Raw genomic sequence first — 15,828 nt, 5'->3', positions numbered from 1 at the left:
GGTCTTAAAAAGGTTAGTTTCTGAATAGCCCAGAAGTTAAGTATGTTTTGATAGTAAATTTAAAATGGACCATATTTGGATATACTTGAAATAAGGGGAAATAAGAGCCCATTAAATTCCAAAAAATCTTGTAAAAACGTGAACTTGGAGGGTCTCGTTAGCCATTTGACTTCTCCTTTCCATTTCATCCTGTTCCTCTTTATTCTGTATTACTTATGAACACTGAACACTGGTAAAAATAGCTCTGAATAGGGTTGGGGTTGTTTGTCCTTGTGTCTCATCTTTTTATGCCTTTATAGATCATTTTATCAAGGCACAGTGCTTGCCAATTCCTGCCTTTTCCCCTCATTATCAGTATCCCCTCTTTTACCTACCCAAATAATTCACTGCTCTTTGCCCTTGCCAGGAGACAGACAGACACACACACACATACACCCCTTGGACACAAATCTTTTGAATTAGTCCCAACTGGGCTCTTATTAACTCCAAAGAAGGAAGAATAGTCATAAAGATAGTAGATTGGAGTAGGTTTTAGAAAAAAAAGTAGATAAGACTAAGATTTATATCAACATTTCATATCCTTTTTTAAAAAAAATTTACTTGATTCAATCAAGAACAGTGGAAACTTGATCTGTTCAATCTAACTGGATTTCATCAGTAAGTCATTAAACAAAACTTCTCCTTCTCTTCCTTTCTTCCCCCTCCCCCTTCCTCTTTTTCCTCCTCTTCTTCCTTTTCTTTATTTCTGTTTTTATCTCTTACTCTCTTTAACCCTGGTTGAAAAATATAAGAAGGATTGGAGTTGAGTAAGATTGGAGTCTAGTTGGTCCATTGGGATGATGTTGCACTAAACCTGAGAGCAGATGATGGTAGTGTAGACTAGGGCACTGATGGTGACATACGTAGAAACAGTTGAATCTGAGAAATATGTAGGATATAGAATAGATATCTTGATTTGATGCTTCAAATATATCTGCATTATCAGAAGAATAGTTAGTTGTGATATAATTTATCTGTTTGGGATAGAGATGCTATAGAAAGCACAACAAAACTTGAAAAGAAAAACCAACTTAATAGGAAGGTGGTAGATTTGCTCAGAAATTGTATAAAATGATAGTTGCAAAGCACCTCTTTACTGGTAAGAGCCTGATCAAAATGAGGTGTTGGCTAAATTTTATTTATTTGTTTATTTATTTATTTGACAGACAGAAAGGCAGAGAGGCAGAGTAGGCAGAGAGGCAGGCAGAGAGAGAGGAGGAAGCAGGCTCCTTGCTGAGCAGAGAGCCCATGTGGGGCTCAATCCCAGGACCCTGGGATCATGACCGGAGCCGAAGGCATAGGCTTTATTTAACCCACTGAGCCATCCAGGTGCCCCTAAATTTTATTTATTGATCAAACTAGGGATATCTTATGTTTTGAAAACATTTACTACTAGATCTGTTTTCTGGCCAAGGTGGAAGAATGAGTGTTGGACTTACCCTCTAGAAACAGCTAAAAAACTGAGCCAGGATATGAAATAACAGTTTTCAAGACATTAGATATCAGACAGTGGAGGAAATCATCCCTGATAGATGGGAAACAAAGGTGAATCTAACTTACTGCTTGGAGGGAGTTTCCAGGCCTTGTGCATGGAGCCGGAACTCAGGTGGAGTCTAGTGATTTATTTAATTGAGGAGACCAAATGGGAGGTTAACAGAAGGTTATAGTTTACAAGAAAAATTACTAATGAGTAGGGAGTTCATAAACAGAAAGAACTTTAGACACTTGGAAAGATCCTGTTGAATTGTCAGCTGAGTACTGATCAGAGGGTATGAGTGAAGAGGCGGTTTGAGCTGGAAGAAGAAATTCATAAAAGGATCATAAAAAATAATTCTCAGAGTTCATAGAAGACAGCTATAGTTCCTATTCTCACCAGCCAACATGGAAAACATCATGATTTATGAAGTACCATGGGAGGTCTTTTGCCTAGTAGTGGGACCAAATTATTGTCTTAAAATAAATGCTGTCCTGGGCCTTCCTAATGAAGTTTAAAAGCAAGACCTGAAGGATCAGACTACTTTTTAAGCAGTTTATGATGGAGAACAAAGCTCAAAAATTTTTATAGGAATATAAAAAATAATACCCAATATCCAAAAAGATAAAAGTAGCAATATTTGGCAACCAATCAAAAATTAGTAGACATACAAAGACTACTTGTTGTGAGTCTTAAATTATTTTGAAATATTTCTTTTAAAACAAAATAAACACTTTAAAAACATACAAGAATTGAAGGATTCACCACCAGCAGATGTGTACTTCAGTAGGTATTAAAGGAAGTATTTTAGGTGGAAGGAAAACAAAAACCTGTGGAAATCAGAATCTATACAAAGAGGTGAAGAACACTGGAAACAGATACTACATGAATAAATATAAAAAACTTTCCCCCTTATTTAAGTCTCTTTTAAAAATACTTGTTAGAGCAAAAGTAGTAACAGCATCTTATTAGGTTTATAACATAATAGATTTTAAATATGTGATGAAACTAGTACAAAGTCTAGGGGAGGAGAAATGGAAGTATAATATTGTAAGCTTGCTATACTATATGTGAAGTAGTTTAAGACTGGATGATAATTGGTGTTAGGGACTGAATTGTGTCTCCCCTAAATACATATGTTTAAGCCCTAATCCTTAATATAACCGTATTTGGAAATAGGGTCTTTAAGGAAATAATTAAAGTTAAATGTCATAAGGATGGGGCCCTAATCCAATATGACTGATGTCCTTAGAAGACAAAGAAATACCAGAGGTCCACATTTCCTTAAGGGAACAGCAAGAATTTCGATGTCTGCAAGCCAAGGAGAGAGGCCTCAGGGGGAAACCAACTCTGCTGGCACCTTGATCCTAGACTCTCACCTTCTAGAACTGTGAGAAAATAAATTTCTGTTGTTTAAGCCGCTCGGTATATGGTATTTTGTCATGACCCTAACAGACTAAGATAGTTGGTGATAAGTTAAATTATATATATTATAAAATCTAAGGCAGCCACTATAATAACACAAGAAGAGAGTTCTAGCTGATAAGCTGAGAGAAGAAATAAAAAGAAATTTAAAAAACTAGTTAATTCCAGAAAAAGGCAGGAAAAGGGAAACAAAGAACAAAGAGAACAAGTAGGAAAAAAGGTAGCAAGATAGTAGTTTTGAATCTAACCATATTAATAATCACATTAAATGTAAATAGCCTTAATGCCCCAATAAGAAGGCAGAGATTTTCAGATTGGATTTAAAAAAGCAAGATCCAACTATATGAAACTGACAGAAACACCACTTTAAACATAAAGACAAAAATAAATTTAAAGTTATATCATGAACTAGTCAGAAAAGATTTGTGTGTGTATTACTAGCATCATATACCACATATGTATACTATGACAGTACATTTATACTAATACACTATTATCAGTCAGTACATTTGTGTGTGTGTGTGTGTGTGTATATATATATATATATATATATATATATATATGGATATATATGGTATAGTAATACCGTTGGCCTTGAACAATGTAGAAGTTAGGGTGATAACCCCCCACGCATTTGAAAATCTTTGTATAACGGGGTGCCTGGGTGGTTCAGTTGGTTAACTGTCTGCCTTTGGCTCAGGTCATGATCTCAGGATTCTGGGATCGAGCCCTATAGGGCTGTCTGCTTAGTGGGAGTCTGCTTCTCTCCCTGCCTGTCATTTCCCCTGCTTGTACTCACTCTCTCCATCAAATAAACTAAAATAAAAAAACAAAAAACTTTGTATAGCTTTCGACTACCCCAAAACTTAATGACTGGCAGCTTCTGTTGACTGGAAGCCATACTGATAACATAAACATTTGATTAACATACATTTTGCATGTTTTATGTATTATACACTATATTCTTACAGTAAAGTAAGCTAGAGAAAAGCGAATAGTAAAATCAAAAGAGAAAATACATTTACAGGTACTGTACTGTATGGAAAAAAATCTGTGTAAGTGGACTGCACAGTTCAAACTCATGTTATTCAAGAGTCAACTGTATATATAGTACATTGATGTATATATATTATTATACCTGGGGTAGCTATATTCACATCAGACAAAGTAGGTTTCAGAGCAGAGAATATTAGAGAATAAAGAGAGTTATTCAATAAAAATAAAGGAATAGTTCTTTAAGAGCATGGATGTACCATTCTTAAATGTGTATGTACTTAATAGCAGGGTTAAAATACGAATATATGAGACAGAGACTAATAAGAGATGCAAGGAGAAGTAGACAGACAGTGATAGGGATTTGAGTACTCCTTAATATTGGAAGAAGGAGACAAAACAGTAGGGTATGGGAGATTTGAACAGCTTTATCAGTTTGACATTTATGGAACACTTTGTCCCTGAACAACTGAATACATATTCTTTTTAAGTGCACATAAAACATTGACTTAGACCAATTCTGGATCATGGAACAAGTATCAGTAAATTTATAAAAGGATTCAGGTCAGACAAATATGTTCTCTGAGCACAGTGTAATTAAAGTAGGAATCAGTATTTTTTGAGAATCTTCAAGTATTTGGAAACCAAATAACATACTTCTAAATTATATACATGGGTCAAAGAGGAAATAGGAAAAGTAGAAAGTATTTTGAACTGAGTGAAAATGAAGACATGTCAAAAGTGGGATGCTGCTAAAACAGTAATGAGGGAGATTTATAGCACTAAATGCTTATAGTAGAAGAGAAGAAATGTTCTTAGGTCAGTGACCTTAGGTGCTACCTTAAACTAGAGAAAGAAGAACAAATGCAGCCCAAATTTGGCCCCTCAAAAGATAAGTTCATGTCCTAATCTCTGGAACTTGTGAATTCTACCTTATTTGGAAAAAGAGTCTTTATAGATGTAATTAAGTTAAGGGTTTGGAGATGTCTTCCTGAATTATTTAAGTGGGACCAGAACAATGGCAAGTGTCCTGGTAAGACAAGGGCAGAAGGAGATTATACACAGGAGAAGGTGATATGAGGACAGAGACAGAAACAAGTGATGTGGTACAAGCCAAGGAATCTCAGAGAATGTTGGTAGTTACCAGAAGCTGGGAGAGAAGCATGGGATGGATTCTGCTTCAGGGCATCTGGAGGGAAGCACCAACAACTGGATTTTGGACTTCTGGCATCCAAAAAGTGGGAGAGCATACATTTCTGTTGTTTTAAGCCATCAAGTTTGTGGCATTTTGTTACCAGGAAACTGGTACATATGTACTAGCAACAAATAATAATACATTGAAATTTTTAAAATTATATAATTTATAGTAATATCAGAAATATAAAATTGGGATCAATCTGACCTACTGGACCTATAATTGAAAACTTTGAAACATTCCTAAGAGGATTAAAGAAGACCTAAGTAAATGGAGGCATTTATCATATTCATGGATCTGGAGACTCATTATTGTTAAGATGTTAATTCTTACCAAATGTATTTATAGATTTGTGTAATCCCAAATAGGTAGCTGATTTTCAACAAAGTAGCAAAGGGCATTCCATGGAGGAAAAACGATCTGTTCAGCAAACAGTGCAAGAATAAATAAAAAATATTAGACCCATAGTTCATACATTATAAAGTTAACTCAGAGTGGAACTTAGACCTGCATGTAAAACATGAAACCACAAAACTTACAGAAGAAAATAGATAGTATCTGTGACCTTTGTTTAGGCAGTTGTTTCTTAGATGTAACACCAAATATATGACTCTTAAACATTTTATAAACTGCATTTCATCAGAATTTAAGAGCTTCAGTTCTTTGAAAGATACTGTTAAAACAGTGAAAAGACAGGTTATAGACCTGGAGAAAGTATTTTTATATCATATATCTGACAAAGGACTTCTATCCCAAACCGTCCAAATTCCAATAAAAAACAAATCCAAAAACAATGGCCAGGAAGTGTGAACAGACATTTCATGATAGTAGACACAGAGTGGCAAATAAGTCATTTGGGAAATGCAAAATGAAGCCACATTGAGATACTACACACCAATTAAAAAGTCTCAAATATAAAAGTCTGACCAAAGCACACGTTCCTGAGTACCTAGAGCATCTTGATCTCTTCACAGTGTGCTGGTGAACATATTAAAATATAATATAACCACTTTGTAAAACAGCTTACCAATTTTTTAGCAGTGTTAAATATATATCCATACAAAGACTTGTACGACGAGTGTTCTTGGCAGCTTTGTTTTCAATAGCCAAAAACTGGAAACAACCTTTGTCCATTGGATGAAAAGATAAACAAGTTGTGGTATAGTGATGTTATTGACTGTTAATCAGTAAAAAAGGAATGCAGTATTGGAAGGCAGTGATATGGATGAATCTTAATGTTGCCAAATGAAAGAAGCTAAGGAAGAAACCAGCACATAAATATGTATGTCAGATCCATTCATTTTATTCTAGAAAATGCAGATTAATCTATGGTGGCAGAAAGCTGATCTGTGGTTGCCTCAAGACCAAAGTAGGGGAGTAGAGAGGAATAGGAAGGAGGGATTTAAAAGAAGCTTGTGGCAACTTTTTGGCATGATGGATATATACGTTATCTTGATTTGGGTAATGGTTTCTTGGTTGTCTACCTGTGACCAGAGTTATTAAAGTTTACATTTTAAATATGTGTGGCTTATTCATATGTCAATTGTATCTAAATAAAGCTGTTAAGAAAAAAATTAGCAGGTCAGGTTTCATTCAGAGAGTAAAAAGGTTACTGATAGCAACTTAAGCCATTAAGACAAGTAAAGTAAGTTGAGCTCTTTATAAGGATCTTTACCATGGAAGGTATTTAATGGGTTTTATGGGTTTATTATGTGTATTTTTAAAAATCTGAACAATACTCAAAAGCATTAGTGGTTTCTAAGCCATATATCACCTTCAGACAACTTCTTACAGACATTTTTGACATACTTGCAGTGAAATACTACATAAGACTTTGTGTTCTGTGTTCATTTAATGTAAACTTCCTGTTTTTCTACTTAATTTTAAAAACATACTAATGGTTGTTACTTTTTATTTTGTTGCACTATTTATTAAATTAGTCCCTTAATTTCTGGGACTCATTTATTGTGGTCTTAAATAAGTGTTTTCTTTGTAGTGGAGTCCAGCAGAGTATTAAATACTGAATTTTACTTTAAAAGTAACAGTTTCCATGGAATCATGTAATAGAAAAACATAAAATTGTGTTAAACCTAAGTTAGAAAACTTCATCAGAAGATTACTTCATTTGTAAAAAAAACAAAACAAAACAAAACCCTATCGGATAGGAAATGCTTTATCATTTTGGTGGAGTGAGATGTCTACATTGAAATGTTAGTTATTATTTTTAAGTATAATAACAATGGCAGTACTGCTTTTTAAACTAAATGTGAGTAGGACTCTTGATTTAGTCTATTTCTGTTTAGAGAGTACAGGTAGGGATCATAGCTAAATGTTGTGGGATGGTGTCAGTTTATAAAAAGCACATGGCTGTTTTTGGCATGCAAGTTAGTAGTGGAAATTTAAGTGTATGGGAACCACAAACTATTTTTATTGATAAATTCTCCCAAAATGATGTCTTTTACTTAACTTGAATAAACATTGATTTTTTTTTTAAAAACATGCATTTAGAGCTGTTTAAGAAATGCTGAAAATTAGGATTTAAAATGTAAGTACTAGAATAGAAATAGAAATTAGAATTATAAATATAGTTACATGTATATGAAATAACAAATATAATAGTATAGGAACATATACTAGATAGTTATGTAAGGATTATGAAAATCATAGGGCAGGAGTAATAAAACTTTTTATTCCATTCTCTTTAGAAGTGTTTAAGTTAGACAGAAAATTTATACAACCCAAGTCCTTGAGTCTTCTTTATAAACGTAACCTTCACTTCCTAAAGCTAAAATAAATTAATTCCTTTCCGATGAGCAGATATTTGATTTTAATATGATATACTGGTTTTAGTTAACTAGTTTTGGCTTATTTTTCAAAAAAATTTTTCTTTTTAACATGTTAAAGGTGTGTGCCTATACTATTTTGTTACTTTAAATCCCGTATTTATAATTTAAACCAAAAAATTAAAGTCATTTTAAGAATACATCTTTTAATTGTAGTTATTATTTTAACTAATTGTATCATAAAACGTATTCTCATTATTATAATTAATTACTACTTTAAATATTTCTGATAGTTCTCTAATCTGGCTAGTTAGTATAAGAATTTGTATTACCTGTTAATAATAGCCCTACTCTGTTATTCCTAGATTTTGGTTTGTGTTGTACCTAAATCCTTTGTAATTGTTTTTTTCTGTCAGTTAAATCCATTAACCTTTTCTCTAATCTCAAGTACTCAGAGTTGAATAAAATAAACTCCTAAACCATCCACTCAAGGGAAATGCTTTGCCATCTTAAATCAGAAAAGAGTAAGGAAGGAGAGAGGATTTTAGGCTTTTCTTTTCACTTCTTATTTAAAATTCATTGTTGGGTAGGTTGCATCTTTGATTGTTGAATCTGTAAAGGTTGCAGTTTAGTGTATAAAGTTTCATGGTTATATTTTAATAACTTCTAATAAATTTGGAAGCGCTTTATAATTTATTAAAATGACATTATATATATATTTGTTGTTAATTCTTGTATAAATCACATTCTGTATTCGTACAAAAACAACTTAATGTTTTTTCTCTGACAAACTGTACATATAGAAACAAATTTCCAATTGGACATGAACTTAAATTTGTGGAGGTGTTCCATGTCTCATGATACTATAAAAAAAAAAAAAAAGATTCCAGCTTTTATCTTCACAAAACAGTGGGAGTTAGGGCAGTGAGGGTGGACAGGATAGAACAAAGCCAGGTAGCCAGCAGAAGTCTCTTCATCTTGAAGACCTCATTAGGGGCTCCTGGGGTTATATATGATTTTTTTGGGAATGGTGGAATAGACTTTTCCCTCTTTTTGTCCTGTGTAGGATCCTTTAAAAACTAAATATAAGATATTTACTTTCACAGTAAATATAAGATATAACTGACATGGAAAATGAGTAATACCTAATTCTCAGGAATATGCTACTAAGATTTTTTTGTTTACACATATAATTTTCTTTGTCCAAATTTGCTCTTAGTAATCTTATAATCCTGAAGTCCCCGTCTCTTCTAGGCACTCTGGACTCTTACCAAGATACGGATTACTTTTATCTTGACTCTCATCTTCTAAAATAGATTTTAGAAACACATTGGTTTAGCTCTGAAGTGATCTTGTTAGTAGCCATTCGTTCCCTTAGAACTAGGGAGTAGTATAATAAAATGCATGGACTTACCTTCTAGAAATTTTCCCAGAAATTAAGGAGTTGACTATACTTTTGTAGAACATACCACTATTTTTGAAAACTTTAGAATTTGGAAGTGTTTGAAACAGACACACACATGCACACAGAAAAGTGATAGAAGAGGATTTTTTTTTCTCTTTGAAAAATATATTTTGGATCAGGCCTGGGTTTTTTGTTTGTTTGTTTGTTTGTTTTTCAGAATTTCATATCTTAGATGTGACAGTTAAAGAGATTCATTCTTTAATATATTTTAATTAAGCACAGTTTAACATTTCTTCTACATTTTATGAACTTTGCATTTAACATTAGCAGGCATGTAATTGGTAAACTCTCATTTGTTGTAGAGTTTAAATTTAGGTCAGCCTGTTGACTTACAGTCTTCTGAATCTAATAACTTAAACTCTAATTTGGTAATGTAGAGTGGCATTCTTACTGAATTAGGGAAGCTGTTCTCGGGTTGTACAGGAATTAGTCTATCTTATTTTCTGCCTTTGTGGAAATGCATTTTTACATTCTAATGATCGGTTCTAAAAGACTTCTAAGTGAATGACTGCTTTACATCATGATTCAGTGCATTTTAAACTTAGTTTATATGTATGCATAGAATGTGGGCTGAAGTGTGAGCCATACTAAATTATCTCCTTGGCTGACCATTTGAAAGTTGAATTCGAAAGATTAATGTTAAGAGTGATTGAATCTTTATTTTTGCTTAGGCATCTAGAATTTAAAATGGTCACCATTTCAGAAAAATTGAGGATATTTATTTGTTCCATGTTGACAAAATACAGGCCATTTATGAATTTGTTATGCAGTCTCATAATGTTTCAGTAGTTTTTAAAGCCTAAAGTACTATGCCACTTGAATATATAAAATGTTGTGGCATAGTACAACTGTGAAGAAAATTTTTTCCTATGTTATCACATAGTAAAATACTTGAAATATTAACAAAAGTTACATGTGATACTTGTAGGGCATTGAAAGCATTGGGGCCTCTGTTAGGTTTTTCTTATAGCTTGATTCCTCCTACCTTTTCCTGATTTTAAATGTTTTTCTTGTGTTTACTCTGTTACTTAAATACATGGCACCATATTATTGGGGAAATGTCTTAAGTGTCTTAAAAAAAGGAAATGATTAATTTTGGGAAGAAAGGCGCTTTTATCCTGCTAGAAGTGGTTTGAAGATCTTAAACTTGAAACTTGTTGCTCAGTTTTGAGGTAGTCTCACCTCCCAGTTCTCTAAAATGTGTTAGGATAGTTTGGTAATGATGCATATTTGACAGTCAAGGCAAATTTTACATGTTTCTGGGGTTAAATTCTACAAATGAAATGATTAAAATCCTCAAAGTTGATTAAAAAATTTCCTTCAAGAAATTTAATTATACCACTCCAAAATACAGAAACTAAAAACACTGTAAATCCTTTCAATAAAATATTTTACTCAGTAAATCATTGTGCAATAATTCCTAGTAGATTCAATGTCTTTTTTGGGCTTAAAGTGTGTTAACTTACTATATTTGATTTTTAAATAGACACCAAATCCTACTGCAAGCGAGTTTATTCCTAAAGGAGGATCAACCTCCAGGCTGAGTAACGTGTCCCAGTCAAATATGTCTGCCTTCTCTCAAGTGTTCTCTCACCCATCCATGGGAAGTCCTGCTGCTGCTGGATTAGCACCAGGTAAGTTGAGTAACTGTTTCCAGTGAGTTCCAGATATCAAATCTGTAAGCACTATTTGCTATATCAGAACTGAAATTGTATACTTGAATGATTCACGTTTAGACACATTATGAGTTTTATATTCTTAGTTTTGGTACCATAGATCAAATGTATAGTTGAAAATTTTAAACAAAATTTAATTATAAACAAAAATTCTATATAAGCATGTTTAAAGGCATAAAAAAATTTAAAGTAGAAAATGGTTTATTAGAAAAAATAATCCACTTGGACCTTAGTATTTCCCTATTTTTTCAAGTCAATAATAATGCTGTTTCACTCAAAAACTTCTGTAAAAGCCTCAGAAATAGAATATTGATATGTATATATGCTTCAGAATCTTCTTTTTACAGTAAGTTTCTAAAAAAATAATTCTGTGTCATTCTAAATACACGTTTAGGTGTATTGTCTTTCAGGTGTTTGATTATAAATTTATAGTAGTAATTTTAAATTGGCTAAAGTATTATAAACAACAGTAGGAAAGAAATCTATTTAGGGGTTGTCAAGGTCGAGAAAATAGTACTTTTCAATCATTTTTTTATCCATGTTTACCCATAATGGCTGAAGAATTTGAATAAATGCACTGATACCTCAGGGGTCCAATGTGACCCTTCCAGAACCCTATTTTCTTGAAGTCCTCTCTTACCTTAAAAATTCGTACAAATTTTTCATTCTACATATAATAGACATTTATTTTAATATAGAAATAGAAAAATTTGTTAAATAACATCATCCATCCCTGCTGCTGTTTACCTTAATTAGAAATCCAAGGTGTGGATAATTATGTTGAATTTATAATAAGTGCAGAGTAGATTATCTTGTCTCTATAAACTGTTTGAAATTACTCACATGATTATGTTTCTAGAACCTGTGCTGGATAATCATCACTTAGTCTTCAGTGTTTCAAAAAATAGAAATTGGATGCCATTTAAGCCAAAGGGTCTACCTAGATCAGTCTGAAACTAATATTGCCTCCAGGGCTTAATCCAGTTAATAAGATTCATCGGTTTTGATACTGATATTGAAATCAAAGATCTTTATGAAATAAAGAATGAGAGTAGTACTGATAACTTTATGGAACAGAGCATCAGGTTTAGTATATAAAGTATCAAGCGTACTTAGAGGCAGAATAACCTTATGTTGCTAAGGATTTTATCAATGCTTCTTTCTGCTACCTTTTTCCTTCTTGCTCTCTTCCTTCCCACTCATCTTCCCTTCCCTTTCGACCCATTCCCCCTCTCCTGTCTGCTTACCTTTTCTTCTACTTTGGCTCTTTTCAGGTTCAGTTAAATTTGTAAATATTTTCCCTTCTTCCCTAGAGAGCAGTGTCAGAATTGAATATCCCTGGTAGCCTAAAAGTTTTACTTGTAAGTAATACGCTACTATGATATTTGTCCCATTGAGGTGTGTTCACATTGTTTACATGAACATAATCTACATGTCAGCTATACATCTAAAATTTCTTAGAGATTGTCCAGACTTCTGAGCAGTGTTTATAAAAGAACCCACAAGCACGGTATCCATATGCCAATCAGAAAACTTTGGCTCTCTTAGTGAAGTACCAGTTTATTTTGGCCTGACAACACGTCTTTGCCTGTTTCAAAAGTAATTATTTTGTTCACATCTTTGATCAGATTAGTTCAGACTTGCCATTAAAAAAAAATAATAATAAGCTTTTTAAATATTAAAGGAGTTAAAAATGCCAAAGGAAATTTTAAATCTTGAAAGCAATTAGAAAATTTATTAATGATTCGTTACTTCTTTAAGCTCTTTGGTAGGTGGGTAGGTAGATGTTTCATTGTGTGTGGGTAGAAGTTTCATTGGTCTCAGTTGGGTATCAACAACTTAAATTTAGATTGACAATAATTAATATAAAACACGAAATTAACTGAGAAACTATTTACTCTTCTATATAGCTCTATATTATTCTTCTATATATTTTAACATTAAAATGGTCATTTTATTTCCTATTAATGAAAGTAATTACTGTCTGGAACCTTTGGTAATAGGTCAGTATACATATTAAATGTATTCCTGAATACCTGTTATTTAAAAATTGTTCTTCATTCAAATGAAAATCAACTAATAAGATCAAGTATTTTCTGCAAATACTGGAATGATGAACGGTTTTTGCATTTATTATTTCTTCATATTTTCTCCTTTTAGTTAATGGCTTAACATTTTCTGGAGAGGAACAAAGAAAAAAAATTAAGTCTCCCTTCAGTGTCTTTCATCACTTCTTACCCACAAAAAATTTTTTTTCCCAAGGTCTGGGAAAGGTTTTTGGTATTTCTGCTTTTAAGTTGTAGAATCAAAAAGGTGGTAGAGTTTATTTACCTACCTTAGTGGCGATTTAATTTATCTGCTGCTTCTTGTCTACTGTAGATACAACCTATTGATCATTTTCAGTTTATGAAGTTTCATTTTCTCTTTTTTAATTTGTGTTTTAGAAATTATTGCCCTTGGAAATATGTCAAATACCGTTTTTCTAAAAAACAGGAAACCTTAAATACTTTGGCATGCAGATGTCAACTAGAGTAATGTCATTTTCATTTTGACCAAAAATGTGAACATATTTGAGCAAAATTAAGTAGATAATTAGAGTTTGAATTTCCTCAAATTATAAGGAATTAAAAGCCTTACTGGAACACAGTAGATTCTGAGTGAATCCTGAGTGAATATGTTCTCATCACTTTTTAACCTAATTTGCATTTTTAAAAAGCTTTACTACAAAAAACTTTATATAAAATTGTTTGAATTTAGGTTTCAAAGGTATTTAAATTATTAAAAATATGCAGCATATGTTAAGTTGCCATTGAATTATACACACAGCCATTTTTTGCTCCTTTAGGAAATCAAGGATTTGTAAGTTTAGTTGTTTTATGCACAGTTAACCTAAGAACAGTGGCTTGCTACTTTCTGAGTATCTGCTATGTATAGTTACAGGAGTATTCGTGATATGGCACTCAACTTGGACTTCATAGTCTTTGAGATAGTTATATGCATATTCTTTATTTGTAAATGTACATTTTTCTCTGATCACAGCATGAACTATCTTCTAGATACAGACTTCGGAAATTTAAGAACCACTGGCTTAACACACACTTAGTAAAATCTATTTCCTAAATGTGCTTTAGTAAGAATGTTCAAAAAGTACTAGATAAAGATCTCTTTTTCTAGTAGTTTTTGCTTTAAGTGATGTTTTTGAATAGATCTTTAGAAATGAAAATATGACTACAGTAAGTATATGAAATGATAGTTTATGCCTTAATTTTTTGTGCCATGAAAACTAATTTTATCATGAGAACTAACTGTTGAATGGTTTTTTTAGTCAGAATTTTTCCAAGAGTCTTTTGACTTGATATAGACTTAGTATACTAAGTTTTGCTGTGCTTTAATTACCTCAGTATTAACCATAGTCTGTTTGAGAGTGATTTTAAGAGAGGTAGCAGTGGGACCATACATTTCAAGGGAGTTCACCAATATATTTGGTGGTTTAATGCGCAGTTGTGACTCAGGATTTGAGCATCTCTTGTTCTGCTTGATTGTGTGTGGATACTTGGGAGGGGCAAAGAGAGTTTTTGAATTTGAAAATGCCATCATTAATTTATAAAGAAGAAAGAGAGCCGTAAGTGACTTTCAGTATTTTCAAAAATTCATTCTTTAAGATGAAGATGGTGCAGATTTTTGAACCATTAGCCGGATTTTAATATGTTATTGTGACGAATCTCAGATAATTGATTTGGGGAGAAGCATTTAATTATACTACATGTAACATTATTAAATAATTTTATTCATTTATTATAAATCTTACTGTAATAGTCTAGAATAACCTAATGAAAATATAGTTTTAGATCCAGTTTTTTAAAATAATCTTCTTTTTATATTCTTGAGGATATTGAATTGGTGGGTAAAATTAACTAATATATCTTTTGGCTTGGGCAAGGTGTGGGGAAAAAGGGGACAGGAAAGGAAAAGGGGAAGTTAATATTTTTCATCATTTTTGTTCTAAAATATTAAAATATTAAACCATATATATATATGGTTTATGTATCAAATGGTGCTACTTAAAAATAATTTTATTTTTATAATGTTGAGATAGATCCTAAAAAGGATATTTTCTTTTTAGTTTTAAAGTTCTTTGCTAAAAAGTAATAAAGTTCTGTGATTCATTAGCTCTGTGGCATTTCATATCATTGGCAAAGAAATGGAGGTGTAATTTATTTCATTTGAATAGTTGTTGGTTTATGGAATAATTTGATACTGGTCATTGATCTAGGTGGAACTTTTTGGAGTCAACATTAATTGAGCCTTATGCCAGTGTAGAGGTGACTTTCCTAACAGATTATCATCTAACTACTTCTTAGTAATAAGGAATTCATTAGCTAAGCGAGCTAACTCAGTGTACATTTTAAGTTTGAATAAAAAAGAAATTTGTATCTCTTGCTAAACTAAACTCTGTCTTGTCTTTTATTCACTGGACCTAGTTCTTTCTCTTTGTGTTGAATGGGGTAAAAATTAGAATCTTTTCCACATGATAGCCCTTTCAAATACTTTCTTTTTTGGACAAGTTGTACGTATGTGTGTCCATATAAGTGATCAATTTGTATGACTGAAAAACAAGAGAGAGGGCAAATTGGGATATGTTGTCAAAATTAACAACTCATATAGGCCAGAAATCACGAACTCCTCTAAGTCATTGTGGTTGGAACACTGCTGTGGATAAAATCAAATGCATAGGTATGTCTATCCTGCAAGCTGTGTTACTGCTCTGATATCCAGCT

General features: G+C 32.4%; 1 protein-coding gene across 6 annotated transcripts in view; it reads left to right on the top strand.

Annotated features, from left to right (window-relative positions):
• Nucleotides 1-15,828, top strand: part of PAN3 (poly(A) specific ribonuclease subunit PAN3) — a 128,875-nt gene that overhangs the window by 48,405 nt on the left and 64,642 nt on the right. For all 6 annotated transcript variants that reach the window (XM_032314389.1, XM_032314387.1, XM_032314386.1 and 3 more), the window contains one exon: nucleotides 10,861-11,008. In XM_032314389.1, the coding sequence (XP_032170280.1) occupies nucleotides 10,861-11,008 (148 nt within the window). The remainder of the gene's footprint in view (nucleotides 1-10,860; nucleotides 11,009-15,828) is intronic.

Source organism: Mustela erminea, chromosome 15 (assembly GCF_009829155.1).
Source record: "Mustela erminea isolate mMusErm1 chromosome 15, mMusErm1.Pri, whole genome shotgun sequence".
NCBI classification, from domain to species: Eukaryota; Metazoa; Chordata; class Mammalia; order Carnivora; family Mustelidae; genus Mustela; species Mustela erminea.
Note: the sequence above shows the minus strand (reverse complement) of the source record. Positions and strands in the feature narration are given on the sequence as shown.